The sequence below is a fragment of the Symphalangus syndactylus genome, chromosome 1 (assembly GCF_028878055.3).
Source record: "Symphalangus syndactylus isolate Jambi chromosome 1, NHGRI_mSymSyn1-v2.1_pri, whole genome shotgun sequence".
Taxonomy (NCBI): Eukaryota; Metazoa; Chordata; class Mammalia; order Primates; family Hylobatidae; genus Symphalangus; species Symphalangus syndactylus.
The window spans coordinates 94,999,309-95,024,605 of NC_072423.2; the positions used below are offsets into that span (position 1 = coordinate 94,999,309).

Below are 25,297 nucleotides of genomic sequence, written 5' to 3' on the forward strand. Positions count from 1 at the left end.
AGCTTCACTCCAGCCTGTGCAACAGAGTGAGACTCTGTCTCAAAATAATAATAATAAAACACTAGTAACCTAATTTTAAAAATATATTAATATTAATATTGGATATTTTAATGTGCTATAATGTTACTTTAGTATTAAATATAAATGGTTTTGCTTCTATACTGCAAAAGAAGATATACTGTTATATAGATAAGCAAATGATACAAAAGTATATTAAAAATAATTTTGAAATTGGACCCTGGTTGGTAGTGCCCCAGGCACCTGGAAGAAGCAAATACTGGAACCCATGAAAGCTAAACCCTTGGGGAAGGGTAGGAAAGATGAGGACAGTAGCGCACCATGCTTGAAGGGGCTGGGCTGGGCCGGGCCTGGCTGCGATCCCGTGACACACTGCACTCCGCATCCTGCTACCTGCACACGCAGATTCCTTCTAGCGAGTTTGAAATTCAGATAGTGAATTTGGGATAGAAAGTTTTACAGGTATTTAGAGCACATACTTGGGTGGTGAGAGTTCATATATAATGAGGCTACTGCTGTTGGAAGGTGATGTCCTATAGTGACAATAAATAAGATAAAGGGGACGGAGAGGGCTGGGGTGGAGGAAGTTAACGGATTCCCTACGGTGGTCACGGTAGACCTGGTTGACATTTACCCAAAGACTTTGAGGGAGGTGAGGGCCGTGCAGGTATCTGGAAGAAGAGCCTTCCAGGCAGAGGGAAGACCCAGGACCAGGCCCTCAGGCCTTCATAGTCTGTGAATATATGCTCTGAGCTGAGAAATCTTAAAAGAACCCTAAGCACTGATTACTTTTTTCAACTTTTATTTTGGAAAAATCTCAAACATGTGCAAAAGTAGACAGAGTAGTTTACAATTCCCTCGAACCCCTTACTAAGCTGCAATGGTTATCAACTCATGGCCAGTCTCGTTTCATCTGTGTCCCCACTTGTTTCCCTTCACCAGTGTTATTTTGAGGCAATCCATACATCATAGCATTTCACCCACAAATATGTCAATATGTGTTTCAAAAATGTAGGCAGTATTTTTAAACAAAACCGTGACACCATTATCACACCTTGGCCAGACGCAGTGGCTCACGCCTATAATGCCAGCACTTTGGGAGGCCAAGGGGAGCGGATAACTTGAGATCAGGAGTTCAAGGCCAGCCTGGCCAACGTGATAAAACCTCATCTCTACTAAAAATACAAAAATTAGCTGGGCGTGATGGCATGCACCTGTAATCCCAGCTACTCAGGAGGCTCAGGCAAGAGAGTCACTTGAACCTGGGAGGTGGAGACTGCAGTGAGCCAAGATCACACCACTGTACTCCAGCCTAGTCGACAGAGCAAGACTCTGTCTAAAATAACAAAACAAAAACCTTAATATCACAAAATCAGTGTTCAAATTTCCAGTTGTGGCATGAATCTCATAAATGGGTGGGTCTTGTGGGAGAGAGTGGCTGTCGGTTTTGCTTTTTATAGTTTATTTGACGCATTCGGTCTTCAGTTGCCACTATAGCACTCGAGCTTCTGGGTGTCCTGAGGCCCTGGCCTGTGTACGGGCTGACTGTGTGCTTCTGCTGATGTTATGTTATTTTTGTTGTTTTTTGAGACAGAGTCTTGCTCTGTTGCCCAGGCTGGAGTGCAGTGATACGATCTTGGCTTATTGCAACCTGTGCCTTCTAGGCTCAAATGATTCTCCCACTTCAGCCTCCTGAGTAGCTGGGATTACAAGTGCCTGCCACTATGCCCGGCTAATTTTTGTATTTTTTGTAGAGACGAGGTTTCCCAGTGTTGCCCAGGCTGGTCTCGAACTCCTGAGCTCAGGTGATCCGCCCACCTCAGCCTCCCAAAGTGCTGGGATTACAGGCGCCACCACACCCAGCCTTCTGCTGATTTTATACCCAGCCTTCTCCCTGTGGCCGTTACCCATAGGCAGCATCGCTATAGAATGACATAACCAACAGGGCTCCACTTCCTTGGTCTCATTTTGGCCTCATGAGTGGCCGAGGCATTTTTCCATGTGTGGAATTTTCCCCTAAGGGATACTACCATTTCAACAGAAACAGCTCCCAGCATAATCACAGCTTTGCCGAAGACACGTGAGAGATGAGCACCTCAAAAATTTGTCATTAATTATAAACAGAGATGGGTGTGGGGCTCAAATCTGTAATCCCAGCACTTTGGGAGGCCATGGCAAGAGGATCCCTTGAGCCCAGGAGTTCAAGACCAACCTGGGCAATGTAGTGATACCCCGTCTTTACAAATAAAAAATAAAAATAGTAAAAATAGTGTTTCAATGAACAGCTCCTTGTTTACAGATTTGCTTCCTTTTAGAACTCATTCCCAGCCCAGCGTGGTGGCCTATAATCCTAGCACTTTGGGAGGCTGAAGTGGGAAGATCATTTGAGCTCAGAAGTTAAAGACCAGCCTGGGCAACATAGTGACACCTCGTCTTTTTATTTAAAAAAAAAAAAAGAAAAAGAAAAAAATCATTCCCTCCAAGGTCAAGGGATCAAGGGGGAAAAAAGAAAATAATGTATAAAAATCATGCCCTTAGAATTTATTTTTTTGGATTACAATTTTTGAATGGAAATGTTTCTTTATTGCCAGGCTACTTTCTAAAAGGGTTATTGCAATTTACTTTGCTTCAACAATGAATGAATTTGGGAATCCTACCACGTCCTTACCAACTGTGGATGTTGTGGGTTTTTTTATTATTGGTATTAATTTTAAAACTGATTTTTTTAAGACAAATTTATTCAACACCGTTTATTTGTGTGCTGGGAATCATATTGAACAAGACATATCTTTGTCTCATGGATCTCGAAGTTCAGTGAGATTCAGTAACTGGCAGTAAGAGGGCTGTCTAACCCAAATACTAGGTTTGGAGGTGGGGAGGTTAAAGAGGAAGTTCTGGAAAAAAAAAATTCAGCTGAGACCTGAAATATGAGTTGGTTACTTGTGTTCAGAAGCCAAAAAAGCGTCCAAGAAGAGGAGAAAAGCACATGAAAAGGCCCAGAGACAAGACAGTATGCCTGGGGAGTCAGAGGGAGGATCACTTGAAGTCAGGAGTTCGAGGCCAGCCTGGCCAACATGGCAGTAAGAGGGCTGTCTAACCCAAATATTAGGTTTGGAGAGCAGGGAGGTTAAAAAGGAAGTTCCTGGGAGAAAAAAAAGGAACAGTGGGCAGGGAGGGTCATACACACCCTGGGGGCTGACACTACCGGCCTCTTCCCCAGGAGTGCTGGGAACTCACGGACATTAACAAATCATTTTGCTGTGCTAACCTTTTATGCACCCTGCAGCATCATACATGTAAAATCAGACTTATGGTAGAGGCTTGATTCAAATAAGTACAGTAAAGACTCATGAAATATTTGGACTGGTAAGAATGTTTGGGCCAGGTGCGGTGACTCACGCCTGTAATCCCAGCACTTTGGGAGGCTGAAGTGAGCTGATCATCTGAGGTCAGGAGTTCAAGGCCAGCACATGGTGAAACCCTGTCTCTACTAAAAATACAAAAAAATTAGCCAGGCATTGTGGCAGGTGCCTGTAGTCCCAGCTTCTCAGGAGGCTGAGGCAGGAGAATCGCTTGAACCCAGGAGGCGGAGGTTGCAGTGAGCCGAGATCACACCGCTGCAGTCCAGCCTGGGTGACAGAATGAGACTCATCTCAAAACAAAAAATTTAATTTTTTTTTTTTTTTTTAAGAATGCTTGTAGAGTTTAGAAGTTGTTTGCAAACACAGTATTTCTTTTTTTTTTTTTTTGAGACGGAGTCTCGCTCTGTCGCCCAGGCTGGAGTGCAGTGGCGCAATCTCGGCTCACTGCAAGCTCCGCCTCCTGGGTTCACGCCATTCTCCTGCCTCAGCCTCTCCGAGTAGCTGGGACTACAGGCGCCCGCCACCACGCCCGGCTAATTTTTTGTCTTTTTTAGTAGAGATGGGGTTTCACTGTGGTCTCGATCTCCTGACCTCGTGATCCGCCCGCCTCGGCCTCCCAAAGTGCTGGGATTACAAGCGTGAGCCACCGCGCCCGGCCGCACAGTATTTCTTTTGGTCTGATTTTTGGTGACACAGCTTTGACAGATTTTTTTTTTCTTTTTATTATTAATATTATTTGAGACAGGGTCTCCCTCTGTCACCCAGGCTGGAGTGCAGTGGCAGGATCATGACTCACTGCAGGCTCAAACTGCCGGGCTCAAGTGATCCTCGCACCTCAGCCTCTTGAGTAGCTGGGACTACAGGCATGTGTACCACCACACCCAGTAAATTTTTTTATTTTTTGTCGAAACAGGAGTCTCACTATGTTGCCCCAGGCTGGTCTCAAACTCCTGAGTCCAAGCAGTCCTTCTGCCTCAGCCTCCCAAACTGCTGGGATTAATGGCATGAGCCACTGCACCTGGCCAAACAGACTTTTCTTCTCGGTTTCAGGGTTCAAAAAGAATTCTTCGCTCCAACGAGATCGTCCTTCCAGCTAGTGGACTGGTGGAAACAGAGCTCCAACTAACCTTCTCCCTTCAGGTGAGACTCTCCTAATCTTAGGCCCCTAACATGTTATATCCTGGCTAGTCGCCAGACAGTCCTCTAACCCAGAGACTTTTATCCCAGAGCCCCCATTCCCCAACTTGGGCAGGAATGAATAAAAGTCACCTGGAGGTGTATGGCTGGCCTGGAGGGCCAAAGCAACCCTTTAGCCAGCCACGGTAAGGGTGTGGAAACCTGGGTGGGCACCGCGGCCCCTTCCTTTCCTCTGCCTTGGCTAACACTGTTAGCCATCTGCTGCACCACATCACATCTCCTTAGTGATCCTCGCACACCCCATGGACCGCGCCACCTTCAGCCTCCACATCGGGATCTCCGTCCTTCCCCTCTACTCCGTATCCCTCCTAGTCGGTGTCCCTCTCATCATAATTCCAGTAATTCCATGCCTGAATTGAAACACACGGAGAAAACACCTGATAAAGTGGCAAGGGAAGAGACAGTTTTCTGAACAGGTGTGGACCCCAGAGCTGTGGCATGGAAGCCAGGCATCAAGCCGAGTCAGCTCCACCAGCAGCAACTTCATGGCTCTCCTTTCAACCCTGACTGCCCCCTTTTAGAGACAGGAAGAATTGAAGCACAGAAAGACTGTGTGTCCTCTAGAACCCCTCAAGGACCAGCTGCTCATTAACCATGCTCGACTCTGTTTTGTATTTCGTAGTACCCTCATTTCCTTAAGCGAGATGCCAACAAGCTGCAGATCATGCTTCAAAGGAGAAAACGTTACAAGAATCGGACCATCTTGGGCTATAAGACCTTGGCTGTGGGACTCATCAACATGGCAGAGGTGAGAGGAACACAGTCTCCAGACTGTTGGCCTTTGAGTCACAGAGCCCAAGGGAGACCCCAGCCCAGCCAGTTGAGCCTTCCAGATGATTTTCCCAGCCTGCTGGCTAGGTGCTTAATTCTGTTTTACAAGTTAATTATTTGCTGGAAATTCAGAGTATACTTGTTTTTATCAAATACTTTCTCCTTCATGAAAAGTTTTAATTTTTAAAAAGGTAAAACTCAAAAAATTACATAAAATTTCAAACTTTCAGAAAAGTTGCAAGAATAGTACAAAGAATTCCCATATGTGGATTCATCCAAGTTCTTTAACATATCACCACATTTCTTATGCTTTCCTCATAGATATATTGATAGGTATTATTTTCTGAGCCATCTGAGAGTAGGTTGCAGGCACTATGCCCCATTACACGTTAATACTGCACCATGTTAATTTCCTTAACATGAGAATACTCTGCTGCCTAAACTCCCTGCCACCATCAAGATCAGGACACTAACGTTGAGATAAGATTGCCGTCTAACCCACAGTCCCTGTTCGGATTGTGCTGAGTGTCTCAGTGATACCCTTTATGGGCCTGGGATCTGATCTAGGATTACGTGCCACATATCACTGTGTCCTTCGTCCCCTTCAGTCTGCAGCAGCCCCTAGGTTTTCCTTACCTTTCGTGACCTTGACATTTTTTAAGCGCACAGGCTGGTTACTTTTTTGAATACTCCTCAGTCCAGGTTTGCCTGATGTTGCCTCAAGATTAGATTCTACCTGTGTGTTTCTGGCAGCATTACCACAGAAGTACTCTGTTCTCAGTGCAGCTTAGGCAGCACCTGATGGCAATTGGTTCCTTTCCTGGGGATATTAACTTTTAATTGTTTTTATCTTTACTTTTTTTTTTTTTGAGACGGAGTCTTGCTCTGTCGCCAGGCTGGAGTGCAGTGGCACAGTCTTGGCTCACTGAAACCCCCGCCTCCTGGGTTCAAGTCATTCTCCTGCCTTAGCCTCCTGAGTAGCTGGGACTACAGGCGTGCACCACCATGCCCAGCTAATTTTTTTTTTTTTTTTTTTTTGTATTTTTAGTAGAGACGGGGTTTCACCATGTTGGCCAGGATGGTCTCAGTCTCCTGACCTTGTGATCCACCCACCTTGGCCTCCCAAAGTGCTAGGATTACAGGCATGAGCCACTGCACCCAGCGTTTACCTTTTTTTTTTTTTTTTTTTTTTTTAGAGACGAGGTCTTGCTCTGTTGTCCAGGCTGGTCTCAAACTCCCAGGCTCAAGCAATCCTCCCTCCTTGGCCTCCCAAAGTGCTGGGATTACAGGCATGAGCCTCTGTGCCGGCCTGATATTATCACTTGGTTAACAGGGAGTCTGCAGGGTTTTTCCACCACAAAGTTAATTAATAAGCATTTTGTACTTACTGGAAAAAATATTTTCGAGGCAATAAATATATTATGGGGAGAAAAAGATAGGTAACTATCTTTTTCCTTATCACATTCCACCCACTAGTTTTAGCATCTATTCATGATTCTTGGCTGAATTGGTCATCACTATACTTTGATGCTTACCAGACAGTGAATTTCTAATCCCACCATTCCTTACATATTTATTAACTGGCTTTATTTATTTATTTATTTTTGAGACAGAGTCTCACTTCATCACCCAGGCTGGAGTGCGCTGGCACAATCTCAGCTCACTGCAACCTCTACCTCCCGGGTTCCAGCGATTCTCCTGCATCAACCTCCAGAGTAGCTGGGATTACAGGGGCCTGCCACCATGCCCAGCTAATTTTTTTGTGTTTTTAGTAGAGATGGGGTTTCACCTTGTTGTCCAGGCTGGTCTTGAACTCCTGGCCTCAAGTGATCCGCCTGCTTTGGCCTCCCAAAGTGCTGGGATTACAGGTGTGAGCCACTGCTCCCGGCCTCATTAATTGGTTTTCTTTAGTAAGATAGTGCTTTTCCTTTGCTCTCATTTATTTGTGTCAGTTATGGACCGTGGATTCCTGTTTTATTTGATGGGGCTGCATCTGTACTACATTTTTTTATTTTGATGCACAAACTTATCAGATTTGGCCCATGGGAGCCCCTTCATGCCGGCTTCGAGTCCTTAGTACTATGTCTCATCATTCTTTACATCCTGCCATACTTTCTGGTACAAAACATTTCAGGCTCATCTTGTACTTTCCCTGACCCAGCTCCCAGAATGAGCAGATTCTCCGAGGAGCCCTGGTTCTTTTCAGTGGAGAATGGTGTTCAGAAACCAAGATCTGGGTACCAGGAGTGCCCATGTCCCCAGCTGGGTGTCATCCACTCCCACTGAGCAGACAGAGCTGAGAAAGATCTGTCTGTATGCACACATGTGCTCGTGTCTACACACACATCACAGCTCCTTTCAGGTCTAGGTCCAGATCTATCTAACCGTGAGCACACATCGATAATTTCAGTTCTAACCCAATGCCTTTTTATAGCTTTTCTTTCTCCATGTTTCTAATTCCCTTTTGGAATAGTAAGAAGTCAGGCTGTGGGCCGGGCGCAGTGGCTCACGCCTGTAATCCCAGCACTTTGGGAGGCTGAGGCAGGCGGATCACGAGGTCAGGAGATTGAAACCATCCTGGCTAACACGGTGAAACCCCATCTCTACTAAAAATACAAAAAATTAGCCAGGCGTGGTGGTGGGCGCAGCTACTCGGGAGGCTGAGGCAGGAGAATGGCGTGAACCCAGGAGGCGGAGCTTGCAGTGAGCCAAGATCACACCACTGCACTCCAGCCTGGGTGACCAAGCGAGACTCCATCTCAAAAAAAAAAAAAAAAGAAGTCAGGCTGTGATTATTCTCAATGCATGTACTCACTGGTGCAGCTCCCTGTGTGCCAGGCAGTTCCTCTCAATCCTAACGGGAAGAAGAAAGCAGCCACTAATCTGTTTTTAAAATTATTTCTGTACTTTAGTAAATTAAGTAGGAACAATTCTGTGGCCATGATAGAAAATTTGAGATAGTTCCAGCCCGTCTTTCTGTCCTGCTCAGTCAGTGTTTGTGTCAGTGTGGAGACAGGAGGCAGTGAATTCCCACCAGCACCCACTGCCCCTGCTACGCCGGGCTCTGCCATTCCCTGTAGACTGGGCTCCTTTTCCTCATTGCCAGTGACAGGCGACCACCACCTATAGGCCTGGCCTCACCCAGACTCAAGAGCGAGTTTCTCTGTGAAGGACTTACACTAAAATTAGTCCTAGAGATTAGCAACCATTTCTTTCTTTCCTTCTTTTCTTCCTTCCTTCCTTTCTTCCTTCTTTCCTTCCTTCTTCCTTTCTTTCCTTTCCTTCCCCTCCCTCCCTCCCTCCATCTTCCTTCCTTCCTTCCTTTCTTTCTTTTCCTTCCTTTCCCTCCCTCCCTCCATCTTCCTTCCTTCCTTCCTTCCTTCCTTCCTTCCTTCCTTCCTTCCTTCCTTCTTTCCTTCCTTCCTTCCTTCCTTCTCTCTCTCTCTCCCTTTCTTTCTTCCTTCTTTCTTTTTCTTTTCTTTCTTCTTTTTTTTTTTTTCGAGATAGAGTCTCACTCTGTCACCCAGGCTGGAATGCAGTGGTGCAATCACAGCTCACTACAGCCTTGACTTCCTGGGCTCAGGTGATTCTCCCATCTCAGCCTCCTGAGTAGCTGCAACTACAGGCATGCACCACCATACCCAGCTGATTTTTTTATTTTTAGTAGAGACAGGGTTTCACCATGTTGCTCAGGCTGGTCTCAAACTCCTGGACTCAAGCAATCTGCCCACCTCAGCCTCCCAACGTGCTGGGATTGCAGGAACAGGCTACTGTGTCTGGCCGAGCAAGCATTTTCTTTTCTTTTCTTCTTTTTTTTTTTTTTTAGACGGAGTGTTGCTCTGTGACCCAGGCTGGGGTGCAATGGCACAATCACGACTCACTGCAACCTCTGCCTCCTGGGGTCAAGCGATTCTCCTGCCTCAGCCTCCTGAGTAGCTAGGACTATAGGCGCCCACCACCACGCCCGGCTAATTTTTTGTATTTTTAGTAGAGACAGGGTTTCACTGTGTTAGCCAGGATGGTCTTGATCTCCTGACCTTATGATCCGCCTGCTTCAGCCTCCCAAAGTGCTGGGATTACAGGTGTGAGCCACCGCACCCAGCCTGAGCAGCCATTTTCAATCGTTATTGTTATCTTTAAGCACATGGCCCTGACCAGCACTTCTGGGGATAATTTTAAAGTTAAGACCTTAGGCCAAGTGCAGTGGCTCATGCCTGTAATCCCAGCACTTTGGGAGGCCAAGGCAGGAGGATTGCTTGAGCCCAGGAGTTCAAGATCAGCTTGGGCAACATAGTGAGACCCCATCTCTACATAAAATTTAAAAATTAGCCAGGCATGGTGGTATGTGCCTGTGGTCCCAGCAACTGAGGCTGAGACGGGAGGATCACTTGAGCCTGGGAGGTCGAGACTGTAGTGAGCCGTGATCACACCAGTGAGTGCCAGCCTGGGTGACAGAGTGAGACCATCTTTAAATAATAAAAAACAGGCTGGGTGCAGTGGCTCACACTTGTAATCCTAGCACTTGGGAGGCCAAGGCGGGCAGATCACGAGGTCAGGAATTTGAGACCAGCCTGGCCAACATAGTGAAACCCTGTCTCTACTAAAAATGCAAAAAATATTAGCTGAGCGTGGTGGCAGACGCCTGTAATCCCAGCTACTTGGGAGGCTGAGGCAGGAGAATTGCTTGAACCTGGGAGGCAGAGGTTGTAGTGAGCCGAGATCACGCCACTGCACTCCAGCCTGGGTGACAGTGAGACTCCGTCTCAAAAAAAAAAAAAAAATAATAATAATAATAATAATAATAATAATAAAGTAAGACCGTGAAGCAGTAGGACAGTAGGCATGGATTTGAAAGTAAGGAAGAAAACATATCAGCAGAATGCCATTGCCACTGGGGGGCTTGTGCGTTCCTTGGCTGTGTTTCTCCAGGTGCCTCTGTAGTAACACGCCTCCACCACCTCCCCTGGCTCCTAGGTGATGCAGCATCCTAATGAAGGCGCACTGGTGCTTGGCCTACACAGCAATGTGAAGGATGTCTCTGTGCCTGTGGCAGAAATAAAGATCTACTCCCTGTCCAGCCAGCCCATTGACCATGAAGGAATCAAATCCAAGCTCTCTGGTAAGATGCATGCAGTATCTGGAGACCCTACGAAGAGGGAGCCCATCCTGGGAAAGCTGAACAAGACAGTGCCCAAGATGTTCCTGGGCAAGAGACCTTTAGAGACCCCTGAAAGTAAAATGTGGCTTTGGCCCTGGCCCTCCCCTCCACCCTGGCTGTGTTTCCACCCAAAGAGAACCATTGATTCCAGCCCATCGAAGTCTCTTAGGTCAGATTTTCCCATTGCAAGGTTATCTTACTCGGGTGTCTGTTGCAGATCGTTCTCCTGATATTGACAATTATTCTGAGGAAGAGGAAGAGAGTTTCTCATCAGAACAGGAAGGCAGCGATGATCCATTGCATGGGCAGGTAACTTTCTGTGGTCCCTCACATGGCGTGTCCAAGAAGCTCCTGGGGTTTCCCACACTCATTCTGTCCCTGTACCCACTTAGGACTTGTTCTACGAAGACGAAGATCTCCGGAAAGTGAAGAAGACCCGGAGGAAACTAACTTCAACCTCTGCCATCACAAGGGTGAGCCTCAAAGGTCTGGGGAGTGGTTGGCTAAGATTTTCAGTCTGGGGGTAGGTTGGCAGCAGCATATTCAGGCCTAGTGGAGGCTTCTTAAAATCAACACAGGGTCATCCCTTCAACAATTCCCATGCACACTCTATATCCTCACCACCGCCCAATTAGACTCACTGTTGTTGGGAACCACAGTTACTGATAAGAGTGTTACATCCTTCGGGTTATCGTCAGATAGAAAAAAGGAGGAGAACCCTTCTTGTAGAATTCAGAACAGATAGTGGTCTGTCAGGGAACAGACCGCCTCCCACCCACTCCAGTGGCTGCTTCATGTCACATGCTGTCCTCTGCAAGGAGAAAGCCAGCTCCCTCTAGGAGTAGCACTAGTTTTAATCATGTGCTGAACTTATGCAGAGATAATAGGCTAGTCGTGGGGTGCTCCTATGACCCTGGGCTTGCTAAGCTTTAATTACATCAGATACCATTCCTGCCTGAACGGATCCATAACCCTGGAGACCAGGTGCCTTTTGATACTTTTCCTCCATAAGACTTCCTCAAGAGTCACTGTTTTGATGACATTTGAGTCCTGAACTGAGAAGCTAAAAACCTGAATTCCTAGGTGGTCTTTGACAGATTCTGGAGTGCCTGCATGAAGTGTGGGAGGGCCAGAAGTGCTGGGAGCATTTCCGAAGGGGAATTCACAGCTCCATTTCTCCAGAGGCATCCTGATTTTCCCCAGTGCAGAGCTAGCCTAGGGACCAACCCCCTGAGAGCCGAGATGCCCACCCCTTCAGGGATGAAACGGAGGCCAGATGCTGTCACCTCTTCCATCACACTGAGGTGTCACTGGACTTCAGGTAAATCCGTGAGACTGTGACCTGGATTTCCCATCCAGTCAGCAACTAGGGAGCGGGAGGACTTTTTCCTTGTCCTCAGGTATCCACCTCTTGATTGGTGCTCCAAATGCTCCCCATAAGGTGTGTCACCAGTGCCCCAAATGCTTGACCTCCATTGCACTCTGGAAATAGGGAGTGGCGGTAGGATCTCTCTCTAGTCAGCCCCTGCTGCTGAGTCTTTCTTTTTCCTGCTCTGTAACCAGAAAGCGGCCCTATTTTCTTCCCAGCGGGTGCCCCCAGAGCTTCATAAGTCACCTCTTCCTATGTGGGGTCTCCTCCTTGTCATGACCCTGGCACACGACCGGAGTTCAGTGCTCCTGCTAATGTTCACTCCCCCTGAGGTGTTTTTTTAAGCTTCAGGCACTTTCCAGTTCTATCCCAGAGACTTAGTGACCTCCCTTAGTGCCTATCTCCTCTGTACATGCGCATTCTTCTCTCCCACCAAGAACACAGATGTATTTGACCTTCTCTGAACATGTCTCGTGCTGCTCTGTCACTGGGAGCTTGACTTTTTTTCTCTTCTGTGAATGCCCTTTCTGCCCTTTCTTTGAAGACCTGTCAGCCTCGCAAGTTCATTGTTTTCATCCCCAGATGGCGAGTCTGTCATTCAGGCAGGAAGTACATATAACCACAAGCTAAGCATCGTGCCCAGAGACAGAGAGATAAGGCCCAGTCCATGCCATCAAGTGCACAGCGTCTAGTGACACCACACATTTCAACAAATAATTACAGCCCAGTAGGACAGGTGCCATAAGACAGAGCTTTGCAATGACACCAAGGGACTGTGGCCACCTGTCCCAGGAGTGCCAGGACAGCTTCCCAGATGAGATGCTGAGAGGTGGGTTTTTTGAAATAAAACTTCACCGAGTAGACTGGGGGAAAATTTTTATTCAAGGCAGAAGATACCCTGTATAAAGGCCCAGTACAGTGCTGTGGCTCACGCCTATAATCCCAGCACTTTAGGAAGCCGAGGCAGGCGCATCATGAGGTCAGGAGATCGAGGCCATCCTGGCCAACATGGTGAAACCCTGTCTCTCCTAAAAATACAAAAATTAGCTTGGTGTGGTGGCATGTGCCTGTAATCCAAGCTACTCAGGAGGCTGAGGCAGGAGAGTCACTTGAACCAGGGAGGCAGAGGTTGCAGTGATCCGAGATCACCCCACTGCACTCCAGCCTGGCGACAGAGCAAGACTGTATCTCAAAAAAAAAAAAAGGCCCAGTACAACAGCATGCAGTTTTTCCCAGGAACTCGAAGCAGTGAGTTTCCACTTGACTATGGGGTGTGAAGGGTCAAATAGAGAGATAAGGCTAGAAACAGGCAGACCCAGGCTTCGGACACGTACAGGCCTGACCGCTGAGCTCTGTTCAAGTAGTGGAGGCCAATGAAGACTTCTAGTCAGAGGGTAGCATGAGCAGGTTTGCACTCGGAAAGGACCACTGTGGGCTGTGGAGGGAACAAGACCAGAAACAGGCGGGCAGGGTATGAGATGTCAGCTGAAGGCTGTTGCTATGATCCCAGAGAGGCGAGGAGAAAGGCCTGACTGGAAACAGTGGTGTCACAGATGGAAAAGGGAGGATCTGGGGTAGCTAGAATGGGCCTGCGGGGAGAACGAGGAGAGACTCCAGGTGTAGATGTGGGTTCAGGTGTGTTGGCGACATCAGTAAGAGGATCGGAGTGCAAAGAGAAGACGCTGCATTCCACCGTGGAGGTGGTAAGGCTGAGGTGCCCGCACTGTGCATGCGCACGTAGGAGTCAGCAGTGGGCACTGTGAATCCGAAGGGCAAGAGAAAGAGATGAGCTGGAGACCCATATTTGGGAGGTGTTGGGGTACAGGGGGGTGGAGGACCTGGGGATAGACATTCCTTCTCCCTGCAGCTGCACCCAAGGCCCAGGAGCTACACTGGAATTTGGCCTGTCTTCCTGACAGGCTTTGAGTGCCAAGGGCAGAGACCAAGTCCTCCAGTCTTCGTGTCCTCCCATAGCTCGTCATGAAAGTGGGCTCTGGTGGGTGTTTATTGACTTGAGTTGACCCCAAGTGGACGTTGCTGAGAACTATCGTGCGATTTGTCCCTACAGCAACCTAACATCAAACAGAAGTTTGTGGCCCTCCTGAAGCGGTTTAAAGTTTCAGATGAGGTATGGCCTCTTACTCCCAAGGTTAATGGTGAGTAGAATTCCCCAGGTTTCACCCAGTATCCCTGGAGTACACTCTGTATTGCCACTGAGTGTCAGGATTCTGGGATTAATATTCCTGCTCCCAGTGGCATACCTGGTAGAGCCCTAAGGGAGAGGGTAGCTAAGAAGGACTTAAGCGAGCGGAGGAGAGAAAGAGGCTATGCACACAACGCAGGACAGCACATCTACACCCAACCCTTGGTGATGCCCAAGCCTCTGGTGTGCAATACAGGGACAGACCCGGCGGATGCTGCTGCGGTTGTCACTTAATTTCCCCTCTTATCCCACGGGAACATCAGTGAGCAGCAGCTTGTGAGGTGGAAATGTCCTTGGTGGTCAGCCCTGGAATAACCAGGAATGGGCCGCTGAGAGAGGAGCAGTCTTTTCCCTGGGCTCTGGGAGGGGCCCGTTTCCACAGGCCTCTCAGTGGGCTAACAGAGGGATAAAGATGAAAATTATTGAGAGCGATTGCTTTGCCTTCCTGTGGGCTGTAAGGAGGGTAAGAAGAGCCCACACGGGCGTTGGGCCTTGGGATTCCTCAGCTATCCCTCTTGGCACAGCTTCACAGTGTGGAGTGGTGGCAGGAACTTGGGGGGAAGGTGGCCTCACCATGTCCCTGCCCTCAGACTGGATCGTGGAAATGACGTGAAGGTTACTCCAGCCAGTGTGAAGCTCTGGCGTGTCCCTTAAGCAGGACTATAAGGGTGGCCCAAGAGAAAGGAGCTGCTCGTCGACCAAAATTGTTAATAGGGATGACCCTAAATTCAGAGACTCTTTTTTCCCTGCAGGTGGGCTTTGGGCTGGAGCATGTGTCCCGCGAGCAGATACGGGAGGTGGAAGAGGACTTGGATGAATTGTATGACAGTCTGGAGATGTACAACCCCAGCGACAGTGGCCCTGAGATGGAGGAGACAGAAAGCATCCTCAGCACTCCAAAGCCCAAGCTCAAGTGAGCCCCCCTCTCTGTAGCTGGCCTCCGGACTCTCTTTCCTGGCCATAGCAGTCTCCTGGCCCCTCCCTCGCTGTCCCCTCTATTACCAGGGAATCTTGATCCTTCATCCTTTCTGAACCTCTGGCTCTCTTGGAGAAGGTCACTGTTTTGCCTCTCACTGAAAGAAGTCCTATAGGACTCTCAGGAAGTACCCCCTCTCCTGACCCACCCCGCCTCTTCACCCTGCACTTCCCTGCTCACCGGGCGTTCTGGACACCCGTAGCTTGTTGACCCGCCCTGAATGCCAGCTCCACTCAGCTCTCCCAGCGTGCTGTTCTGAGCTCTGGCAGCACTGACCCTGGCTGTGCTCTTCACCGCAGGCCTTTCTTTGAGGGGATGTCGCAGTCCAGCTCCCAGACGGAGATTGGCAGCCTCAACAGCAAGGGCAGCCTTGGAAAAGACACCACCAGCCCTGTGAGCGCGACCGCGGCTGCGGGGCGGGGCGGGACCGTGGCATGTCAGGGCTTGGCGCTCCAGCCCTCTGCATCTCTGATCAGGGCTCATGTTGTGACCTTAGAAAAGTGGCCCCATTGGCTGGGCACGGTGAATCACGACTGTTACCCTAGCACTTTGGGAGGTGGAGTTGGGCAGATTATGAGATCAAGAGATTGAGAGCATCCTGGCCAACATGGTGACACCCCATCTCTACTAAAAATACAAAAATTACCTGGGCCTGGTGGTGTGCACCTGTAGTCCCAGCTACTCAGGAGCCTGAGGCAGGAGAATCACTTGAAGCCAGGAGGCAGAGGTTGCAGCGAGCCAAGATTGAGCCACTGCACTCCAGCCTGGTGACAGAGCGAGACTCCCTCAAAAAAAAAAAAAAAAAAAAAAAAGAAAGAAAGAAAATGGCCTCATCTTGTTTCAGCCTCAGTTTTCCTCCCCTCAGTCTGGCTGGGAGCTTAGCTCTTTTGGGTCATTGCTGTGTCAGGCCGGGTTGTTCCTTTTGGTCTGTTTCTGCCATGGCCCAGAGACTTCCCTCTCAGAACACATACAGTCTCCCCCTCTGCTGGGCGCGGTGACTCAGATATATAATCCCAGCCCTTTGGGAGGCCAAGGCGAGTGGATCACTTGAGCCCAGGAGTTCGAAACCAGCCTGAGCAACATGGCGAAAGCCTGTCTCTACGAAAAATGCAAAAGTTAGCCAGGCATGGTGGTGCACGTCTGTAGACCCAGCTACTCGGGAGGCTGAGGCAGGAGGATCCCTTGAGCCCAAGAGGCAGAGGCTGCAGTGAGCTGTGATCGCATCACTGCTCTCCAGCCTAGGTGACAGAACAAGACCTCATCTCAACAAACAAAAACCTCTCCCTTCGTGTCTGTTCTGTCGTAGCTGAGAGTGTGGCATGGAGTGGGCGTTTGGCCAGTGGTGAGTGGCCCCGCACCAGGCTGGGGAAGGAGCAGGTATGGAGAGGAGGGGAGCCACTGAGATGTGCTCAGGAGGCCCTAGTAGGCTTTATTGGGCCAAGAATCCATAGAAGGGAGCAGTGCCCCGAGAAAATTTATAATTCAGTCAAGAGGTTTCCATTTTTCCTGGTGAGCAAGGGGAAAAAGGGGCATGTACTGTAGCAGCTGGAGCCATGACCTGGGCCTTGCTCCACCCCTCCTAGAAAGGCCCTGCTCCCTCAGCAGATCACAGGCAGGGGTGGGTGTGAGCCTGAAGTGACCTCAGGCCCTAGGAAGCTGCTCTTCCTTCGTTTACAATGGAAGGCAAGTGAGCGTTGTCGCGATGTGAGTGCCCAGCTTAGGATTTGCCCTCCAAAGCCCAGTGTCTTTTCTGTAGATCAAAGAAACAAATCCTTTAAGTCCTCCTGTTCACCTGCTTTACTGGCAGATGAAGCCTAGTCATGATTCCCCAGGGGGAATACCAAACTCGCCCTGCAGATCGGTAGTAATTGTGCGGACATGATAGGAAACAGGAGAGGCCTCTACCACTGAAAAGCAGGGGTCTGAAAGGGCAGGTGCCTGTCCTGGAAATCACCTTCTCTTGGGGCATCCCCTGGCTGCCCTTCTGCCTGCTGCCACCAGGTGGGGCTCTCTCCCAGCTCACCGCTCTTCCTGCTTAGGACAGCGCCCCACGTGATGTTAGTGAGGCAATGAGTGGGAAACTGCAGCCCAAATAGACTCCACCCTGGGAGAAACCCCAGGCCTGCCCCTGCAGACCCTGCACCCTAGACGCCGTTCCAGGCCGGGTTCATGGGGATCCAAGAACTGAGGAGACCTCGCTTTAAAAAAAAAAAAAAACCCTTTCTAAATTTATTTTTTATTTTATTTTATTTGAGTCGGAGTTTCGCTCTTATCACCCAGGCAGGAGTGCAATGGAGTGATCTTGGCTCACTGCAACCTCCACCTCCTGGGTGCCAGCGATTCTCCTGCCTCAGCCTCCCGAGTAGCTGGGACTGCAGGCGCGTGCCCCCCACACCCGGCTAATTTTTGTATTTTTAGTAGAGATGGGGTTTCACCATGTTGGCCAGGCTGGTCTCAAACTCCTGACAGGTGATCCACCCGCCTCAGCTTCCCAAAGTGCTGGGATTAGAGGCTTGAGCCTCTGTGCCTGGCCTTTTTTTTTTTTTGAGATAGGGTCTCGCTGTAGTCCCCAGGCTGGAGTGCAGTGTGGCAGTGTGTACCCAGCCACCTCACTTTCTTTAGTGTTAGTGTTTAGGACGTGGCTTGGAGCTGCTTTTCCTCACATGGAACTGCTGAATGGCCCTGCTGAATTGACACCATCCACGTGGGCAAACCCGACCCCTGGCCATGAGAGCCAAATTCCCTCTTAACTATATGGGGTGACTCTAGAAAGATACCTGGGAGCTGGCTGAGGGAGGACTCTTTCTCAGTGTTCCAGGAATGTAGAGCAAGTGCCCTAATGTAACAAAATGTAACTAAATTACTGAGACAGTGCCCCAAAAGCAGTAAGCAGAACACCTAACACTGTGGATGTTAAATAAATGTTAGTTACCTGACTTATAAAACTTACAGAAAAAATTACCTAGACACTCTGAGCCTCGATGCCTCATCTGTAGGGTTGTGGTGTCGGTATAGGAGCCCATTTGGCTCAAAAGCCAATTGAGGGCGGACATGGTGGCTCACACCTGTAATCCCAGCACTTTGGGAGGCCGAGGTGGGTGGATCACTTGAGGTCAGGAGTTCGAGACCAGCCTGGCCAACATGGCAAAACCCTGTTTCTACAAAAAATACAAAATTAGCCAGGCATGGTGGTGCACACCTGTAATCCCAGCTACTCGCGAGGCTGAGGCAGAGAATTACTTGAACCTGGGAAGCAGAGGTTGCATTGAGCCAAGATTCCGCCGCTGCACTCCAGCCTGGGTAACAGAGCAAGACTCCATCTCAAAAAAAAAAAAAAAAAGCCAGTTGAGTGTCAGCCTTTATAATATGATGGCCTAAGGGCCCCTGTCAGAGCAAAAACACATTTGGCAAGCCCTACACGGGGTAGGGCTTCTGAGTTTGAGTCTTGACTCCACCACTCCACTGACTGTGATCTTGGGCATGTTACCACGCCTTTGCTTCCTCATCTACGAGGTACGTGTTAAAGCTCATGCCTCCCAAGGTAGTGAGGAGATGAAACAGGATCATGCACATCAGACTGCCGCGTGGGGTGTGCCTGACTGACTGACTGCACACGGAGCACTGCTCATTGCTCACCGACTACTATTGCTTTTATTATTATAATTCCTTGGTGCCATTTCAGTTGTGGACTCCTAAAATTGATAGAATCTAGATGTCTTTTTAGTGAGTCCTTCAAATTCCGGTTCCCTTGGCCACGTTTCAGACTCACTTTGCTGGTTCTGTGCTGATATTTCTATTTTGAAGAGCCCCATATGTCTGGATGTGGATGTGAAACTTTGGAATCCTTTGGTATGAAAGGCGCTTTGGGAACAGCAGAACAAGGCTGTGCTCTTAAATGGAGAACTTCTTCTGAATGGATTAGGAAAAACCACGAGATTGTGCACATGTAGACAGGCGTGCACACACCACCTCAACTTGTGTCCTCTCTTCCCTGGTTTCCTAGCACTGTTATTTGTTTATTTTTCTTGATGTTGCTTTTTGTTCCCCACATTTTAGAGGATTCAGTTTATCGCTAGAACCAGAAAGAATTTCTGCTGATACAAATTATTCCAGTTGTTGAATTTTCCCAAGGCTTGAGCACACAATGGCAACATAATTTGGTTCTCCAAGCTGATAACAATGAGCCCTGACAGTGCTTCAGTTAGGGCAGCCACAGATGCAGACTTCCAGCCAGGACTGCCTGCTGCCAAGTCGCTATTTCCACAGCACTATAAATAATGGCATTAGAGCCTAGTCCTTCATGAAATGATAGCCTACACATCACCCACTCTTGCCCCCTTCTCTCTGACACGGGCCTACACTCTTACCCTTCAGCAGCTGACATTGTCCATGAGCACAGTGGTGCAGACTTCTGGGACCTCTAGTGATGCCTCGTCCACATCCCATGCCAAACACTTGGTCAGACACAGCTGGAGTCCTGCTGGTGTTCCAGCATCTTTTGGGGGAAAAAGCAGGAAGAGAAATGTGGTGAAGTTGGGAATTTGTCCCCAGGAGGATTGTCTGGGACATCTGGAAGAGCCAGTAAATAGCTAGCAGGTGTCCTCTAAGCCCAATCCAAGTTAAAGATATTATCAGGAGATGGATATGCTAATTACCTTGATTTAATCATTTCACAGTGTATCCATACATCAAAACATGTTGTATACTGTAAATATATACAATTTTTATTTGTCAATTATAGCTTAATAAAGCTGGGGGGGAAGATCTTACTAAATGTTGCAGCTTTGACATGGAAGCAATGCTGTAGCTGTCATATGGCTTAACAACAAGGCGTGCTACTTCAAAACCTCCCAGCAGACCTGTGTTATCACCCAGTTCATTCTCTTTAAAACACATTTAATTAATTTGTCATATTGAGATCGAAAATGGAGTGAAATTATCTTTAGTCTCAGGTCTAACCAGAGCTTTTCTGTGATTCTAGATTCTATTAACGTTGGCCGAGGCTGGGCGTGGTGGCTCACACCTGTAATCCCAGCACTTTGGGAGGCTAAGGCAGGCGGATCACTTGAGGTCAGGAGTTCAAGACCAGCCTGGTCAATCGACATAATAAAACCTGTCTCTGCTAAAAATACAAAAATTATGCAGGCATGGTGGCAGACGCTTGTAATCCCAGCTAATCAGGAAGCTGAGGCAGGAAAATCACTTGAACCCGGGAGGCAGAGGTTGCAGTGAGCCAAGATCACACCACTACACCCCAGCCTGGGCAATAGAGTGAGATTCAGTCTCAAAAAAACAACAGCAACAACAACATTGGCTGATCATATAGATAAGGTGAAAATGAGCTAGCTCTGCAATCTGGAAGCAACTTGTTCTGTGGCTGTGAGCCATTACACAAGCCAAACCGTCTGAAGATCTGGGATCCCAGGGTCTGGCTCAGGCATGCTGAGTTAGTCCTGCAAATGGCCTGGAGCAGGGGTTCTCAACTGGGGATGATTTTGCCTCCCAGACATATGGCAATGATTGGAGACATTTTTGTTTGTCACAAATTAGGGAGTGGAGAGTTGCCACTACCAGCACCTAGTGAGTAGAGGCCAGGGATGCTGCCAGAGATCCCATAGTACACAGGACAGGCCCCCACAATAAAGAATGACCCAGCCCCAAATGTCAGTCGTGCCAAGGTGGAGGAACCCTGGTTTAGAGTGTGACATAGGGAGCCTGCTGTGGTGATCCTTGTTCCATAGTTTACCAGGTGACCCTGAACTTACTAGCCTGATGCTTCTCAGTATTATATGATTGACTCAGAGAAAGGACTTTGTGTCATTGGGAGGAAGTGGGATATCATTTATACTTTCTGCCTCCTGTGGTTCCCTACAAGAAACAAAAAGATTCACTAAAGCCAGTACCTTCCCTGCATCTAAGACCTACAACCCACAAGTCACTGCTGGTGACTTTGAGTTGCTGTCTGCACAGCAAGAAGCAATATTAACAAATACGAAAATCTGGTTGTGTGTCTATATTTGCAAAGGAAATTTTTAATATTTATGAGAAATGCTAATAAGAGTTGAGGTCAAATGGAGAATTAATTTACACCTAAATGACTTAACATTGGGTGTCTTTCTGCTTAGTATATCCTGTTAGAGGGTTTTCTGGATGTTGCCACCAGGCAAAAAGCATTTGGCTACCATGGATGTCTTTAGTCTCAAAATCAAAGACCTGAACCTAGCATACTCCTTTCTCTGGCAAGCAAAGGAGGCCTCCCCTCTATGTCCTTCCTGGGCAAGGGTATTCACTGGATCCAGGGTCAAAGACTTCATGGATGCAATAGCAAAGCCATCTAAATTTTGAGCTTCTCTTGCCTAGTGACATCTCATGGAGTCAGAATTTCTGGGTTCTGAATCTCCATGTTATTGACTTGATGACAAAGATAACTGATCCCTCCAAAACCTGGTTTTCACAGAAATGTACCCCCCCATAAGATAAAAGCCCTGAAGATTTTATGAGGTTTGAGGTTAAATGAAAGTATTTTAAGCTTCATAGGGTCCTAGTAAAACAAATTAAAGTGGTAGTTACTTGGATCAGTGATAACTAATTCTTATAATTTTTGCAGATGGAATTGGCTGCTCTAGAAAAAGTTAAATCTACTTGGATTAAAAACCAAGATGACAGCTTGACTGAAACAGACACTCTGGTATGTATGGGTCAGTTTCCTGTTTCAGCTGTTTCAAATAGTGTTTGTCCCTTTAGAAATAAAGGCAGAAGGACCTTCAGGACCACCGTAGAAATTTCACCTAAATCTACAGGCTTATGAATGTCCTGCACTCTCTTTCTCCTGAAATCCTTACCCGTGGAATGCAACCTACTAGCTGGTATAGACACCAGGTTGCTCTCAAACTTAGTATACCAGAAATGTCCTCATTCTGCCCTTTAATAAGAGCTGACCAAATGCTAGTTGGGGAAACTTCTCACCATCTGTCACCAGCGTTCTCCCTGGAAAATCATCCCTTCCTCATTGGATGTTGTTCTTTCCGTGGCCAGGCAACCCACAACATTCAGTCTCTGACTGGTACTGGTCCATGTTCTAAGAGGTGCTGGAGCTGCCCAGGAGTGCAGGCCTAAGCCCCAGTGAAGTGGAATTGAGTTGGTTGGGATGCCCAGTTTTTTTACAGGTCGAATTGCAGAAACATTTACTGTGCACCTGCTTGTGCTGGGCACTGAAATGCAAACATGAGCAAGCCACAGTTTGCATCCCCTGTACCTCTCTGTGGAGGCCACAGAGAGGTACAGGGGTGCAAACTGGGGAAGCGACATCTGAGCTGGGCTTTGCAGGTTACATCAAAGTTCATCCCGTGGGACCAGAGGCAGGACCCTTGTGGGGAAGGAGCAGAGAACTTTACGGAATGCCATCTAGGGACGAGCCTCACGGTGGGACCTGCTGGGAGTTGACTAGAATCTGTGAAAGAATTATTTTAGCCTTATGTTTTCTATAGTAAATAAGACTACATTAGAGATACTATATATTTAGGCTTGATTCAAGATTAATTTGAAACTCACTACCCTAACTTATATTTTCTAGTTCACCAGTAATCTGAATAATCCGGCTTCCACTGTGGCCCCACCGTAGTCCATGCTGCACGTGGCAAGTACAGTGTAGCCTTTTCAAAATTAAATTCCAATTGTGTCACTTCCTGATTAAAACTCTTCAGTGACTGGCCAAATCTCAGCAATTTAATGTTGAGTGAGTGAAAGAAGCCGAATGCCAAAAAATGCACGCCATAGGATTCCAGTTCTGTGAAACTCACAAACAGGCAAAACTAATCCATGAGGGTGATGTGAGCATACGTGTTACCCAGGGGAGATGGAGGGGCATAGGGAGCCCTCAGGAGTGCTGGAATGTTCTGTCTTGATCTGGTTAATGGTCACCTGGGGGCATATTTGCATAAAAATTAAAGTTGACTATTCTAGATTTGTGCTTCTTACTTTATAGAAGTTATGCCCTCAGTAAACATTTTGAAAACATAAAAGTCCACGCAGAGGCAGGGAAGTAGGCAGGTATGCGGCCTGCATTGGTAGCAGAGTCCTCCCTGAGGGCTGGAGCATTAGGGAGGTAGTGGGCCCAGGGAGGAGGCATGGGAGATTAATTTAGAAAGGTGGCCCAGGCTGGGTCATGGCGGGCCTCAAAGGCCCCACTAAAGAATCAGACTTGGCCAGGTGTGGTGACTCACACCTGTAATCCCAGTACTTTTGGGAGGCTGAGGCAGGCATATTGTTTGAGCCTAGGGATTCAAGACCAGCCCGGGCAACATGGAAAAACCCCTGTCTCTACAAAAAAAAAAAAAAGTAATACAAAAAAATTAGCCAGGCATGCTGGCATGCACCTGTACTTGGAAGACTGAGGTAAGATAACCACTTGAGCCCGGGAGTTCAAGGCTGCAGCAAGCTGAGACCATGCCACTGCACTCCAGGCTGTGCAAGAGAGGAAGACCCTGTCTAAAAAAATTTAAAAGGATGTCAGGAATTAGGCTGGGGGCGGTGGCTCATGCCTGTAATCTCAGCACTTTGGGAGGCCGAGGCGGGCGGATCACGAGGTCAGGAGATCGAGACCATCCTGGCTAACACGTCTCTACTAAAAATACAAAAAATTAGCCAGGCGTGGTGGCGGGTGCCTGTAGTCCCAGCTACTCAGGAGGCTGAGGCAGGAGAATGGTGTGAACCCGGGAGGCAGAGCTTGCAATGAGCCGAGATCACGCCACTGCACTCCAGCCTGGGTGACAGAGCAAGACTCCGTCTCAAAAATAAATAAAATAAATAAATAAATAAACAAATAAATAAATAAATAAATAAAATAAAAAAGGATGTCGGGAATTCGAGACCAGCCTGACCAACATGGAGAAACCCCGTCTCTACTAAAAAATAAATACAAAATTAGCCAGGTATGGTGGCACATGCTTGTAATCCCAGCTAGTCGGGAGGCTGAAGCAGGAGAATTGCTTGAACTTGGGAGGCAGAGGTTGCGGTGAGCCAAGGTTGCGCTAAGATTGCGCCACTGCACTCCAACCTAGGCAACAAGAGCGAAAGTCATCTCAAAAAAAAAAAAAAGTGATCTGAGGAAAGGCAAAGGCCTGGGCTCAGAAGGTGGGATAGAGAGGGTGGATGTGAGAGTGTGGCCAGAGTGGGGACAGACAGCGGTGGCATGGGGATGAGGAAGGAAGGGAGAATCTCAACGGAGATGCAGGTGGCTTTGGCCAAGGTAAGGAATGGGGCTATGGCCCTCCCTGGTCTTCTAGACCAGATAAGTTCCGGTCAGGGCACCAGGGAGATGCATCTAGGGGTCCCCTCTTCACTCCTGGAGACAGCAGATCATCAGTCCACTCTTCGTGTGCCAGCAGGTCATTTGTAACTGGTTATTTACTGGATTGCAGCATATGGTGCCCATACGGGGTGTACTCGTCACCCGCGAACAGTGGCAATTTTCCTTCGGCTGAGGCAGGGGCTTTAGGACCACTTGCTTTTGGGAAAAGAGAATGAGTAACTCTCTCCTCAGGAGGCTCCTGGGTGGTCACTGAGTGGGAGGTCATCTTCACTGTTTCCTCCGTGGTAGGAAATCACTGACCAGGACATGTTTGGAGATGCCAGCACGAGTCTGGTTGTGCCGGAGAAAGTCAAAACTCCCATGAAGTCCAGCAAAACAGATCTCCAGGGCTCTGCCTCCCCCAGGTACTGCAGATGGAAAGGAAGCAGAGGGTACAGCCTGCAGCTGTGCTTAGCGTGGGCTTCGGAGCTGAGGGAAAGCGGGGCTGGCAGCAGCTTTGGGGTTGGAGGGGCTATTTCACCACCCTTTTTCCACCTCCCTGGCAGCAAAGTGGAGGGGGTGCACACACCCCGGCAGAAGAGGAGCACGCCCCTGAAGGAGCGGCAGCTCTCCAAGCCCCTAAGTGAGAGGACCAACAGTTCCGACAGCGAGCGCTCCCCAGATCTGGGCCACAGCACGCAGGTACTTCTGGGTGCCCCCAAAACACCGGGACCCTCTGAAATTCCCTGAACTTCAGGCTCTGTTTTGTTGGCTTCCTTGGACAGTTAGTTGGAGAGAAGAGGAATACTTGGAAATGCTCTGAACAAAAACTCTTGAAGAAAGACTAAATTAGAGAGGTCTCCTATATTCCTTGCTTACTGCCAGCGTGGAACTGGCTTCCACGCTGACCTCTGGGGCGCAGGCAGGGGAGCCAGAAACGCAGTGCGGTCCTGG

General features: G+C 48.4%; 1 protein-coding gene across 3 annotated transcripts in view; it reads left to right on the forward strand.

Annotated features, from left to right (window-relative positions):
* The window catches only part of PACS1 (phosphofurin acidic cluster sorting protein 1), a 161,474-nt gene that overhangs the window by 122,585 nt on the left and 13,592 nt on the right, over positions 1-25,297 (forward strand). For all 3 annotated transcript variants that reach the window (XM_055262484.2, XM_063643447.1, XM_063643455.1), the window contains exons 3-13: positions 4,431-4,520; positions 5,200-5,325; positions 10,323-10,467; positions 10,724-10,815; positions 10,899-10,979; positions 13,944-14,003; positions 14,831-14,991; positions 15,354-15,447; positions 21,662-21,742; positions 24,653-24,768; positions 24,910-25,045. In XM_055262484.2, coding sequence (XP_055118459.1) covers positions 4,431-4,520; positions 5,200-5,325; positions 10,323-10,467; positions 10,724-10,815; positions 10,899-10,979; positions 13,944-14,003; positions 14,831-14,991; positions 15,354-15,447; positions 21,662-21,742; positions 24,653-24,768; positions 24,910-25,045 — 1,182 coding nt within the window. The remainder of the gene's footprint in view (positions 1-4,430; positions 4,521-5,199; positions 5,326-10,322; positions 10,468-10,723; positions 10,816-10,898; positions 10,980-13,943; positions 14,004-14,830; positions 14,992-15,353; positions 15,448-21,661; positions 21,743-24,652; positions 24,769-24,909; positions 25,046-25,297) is intronic.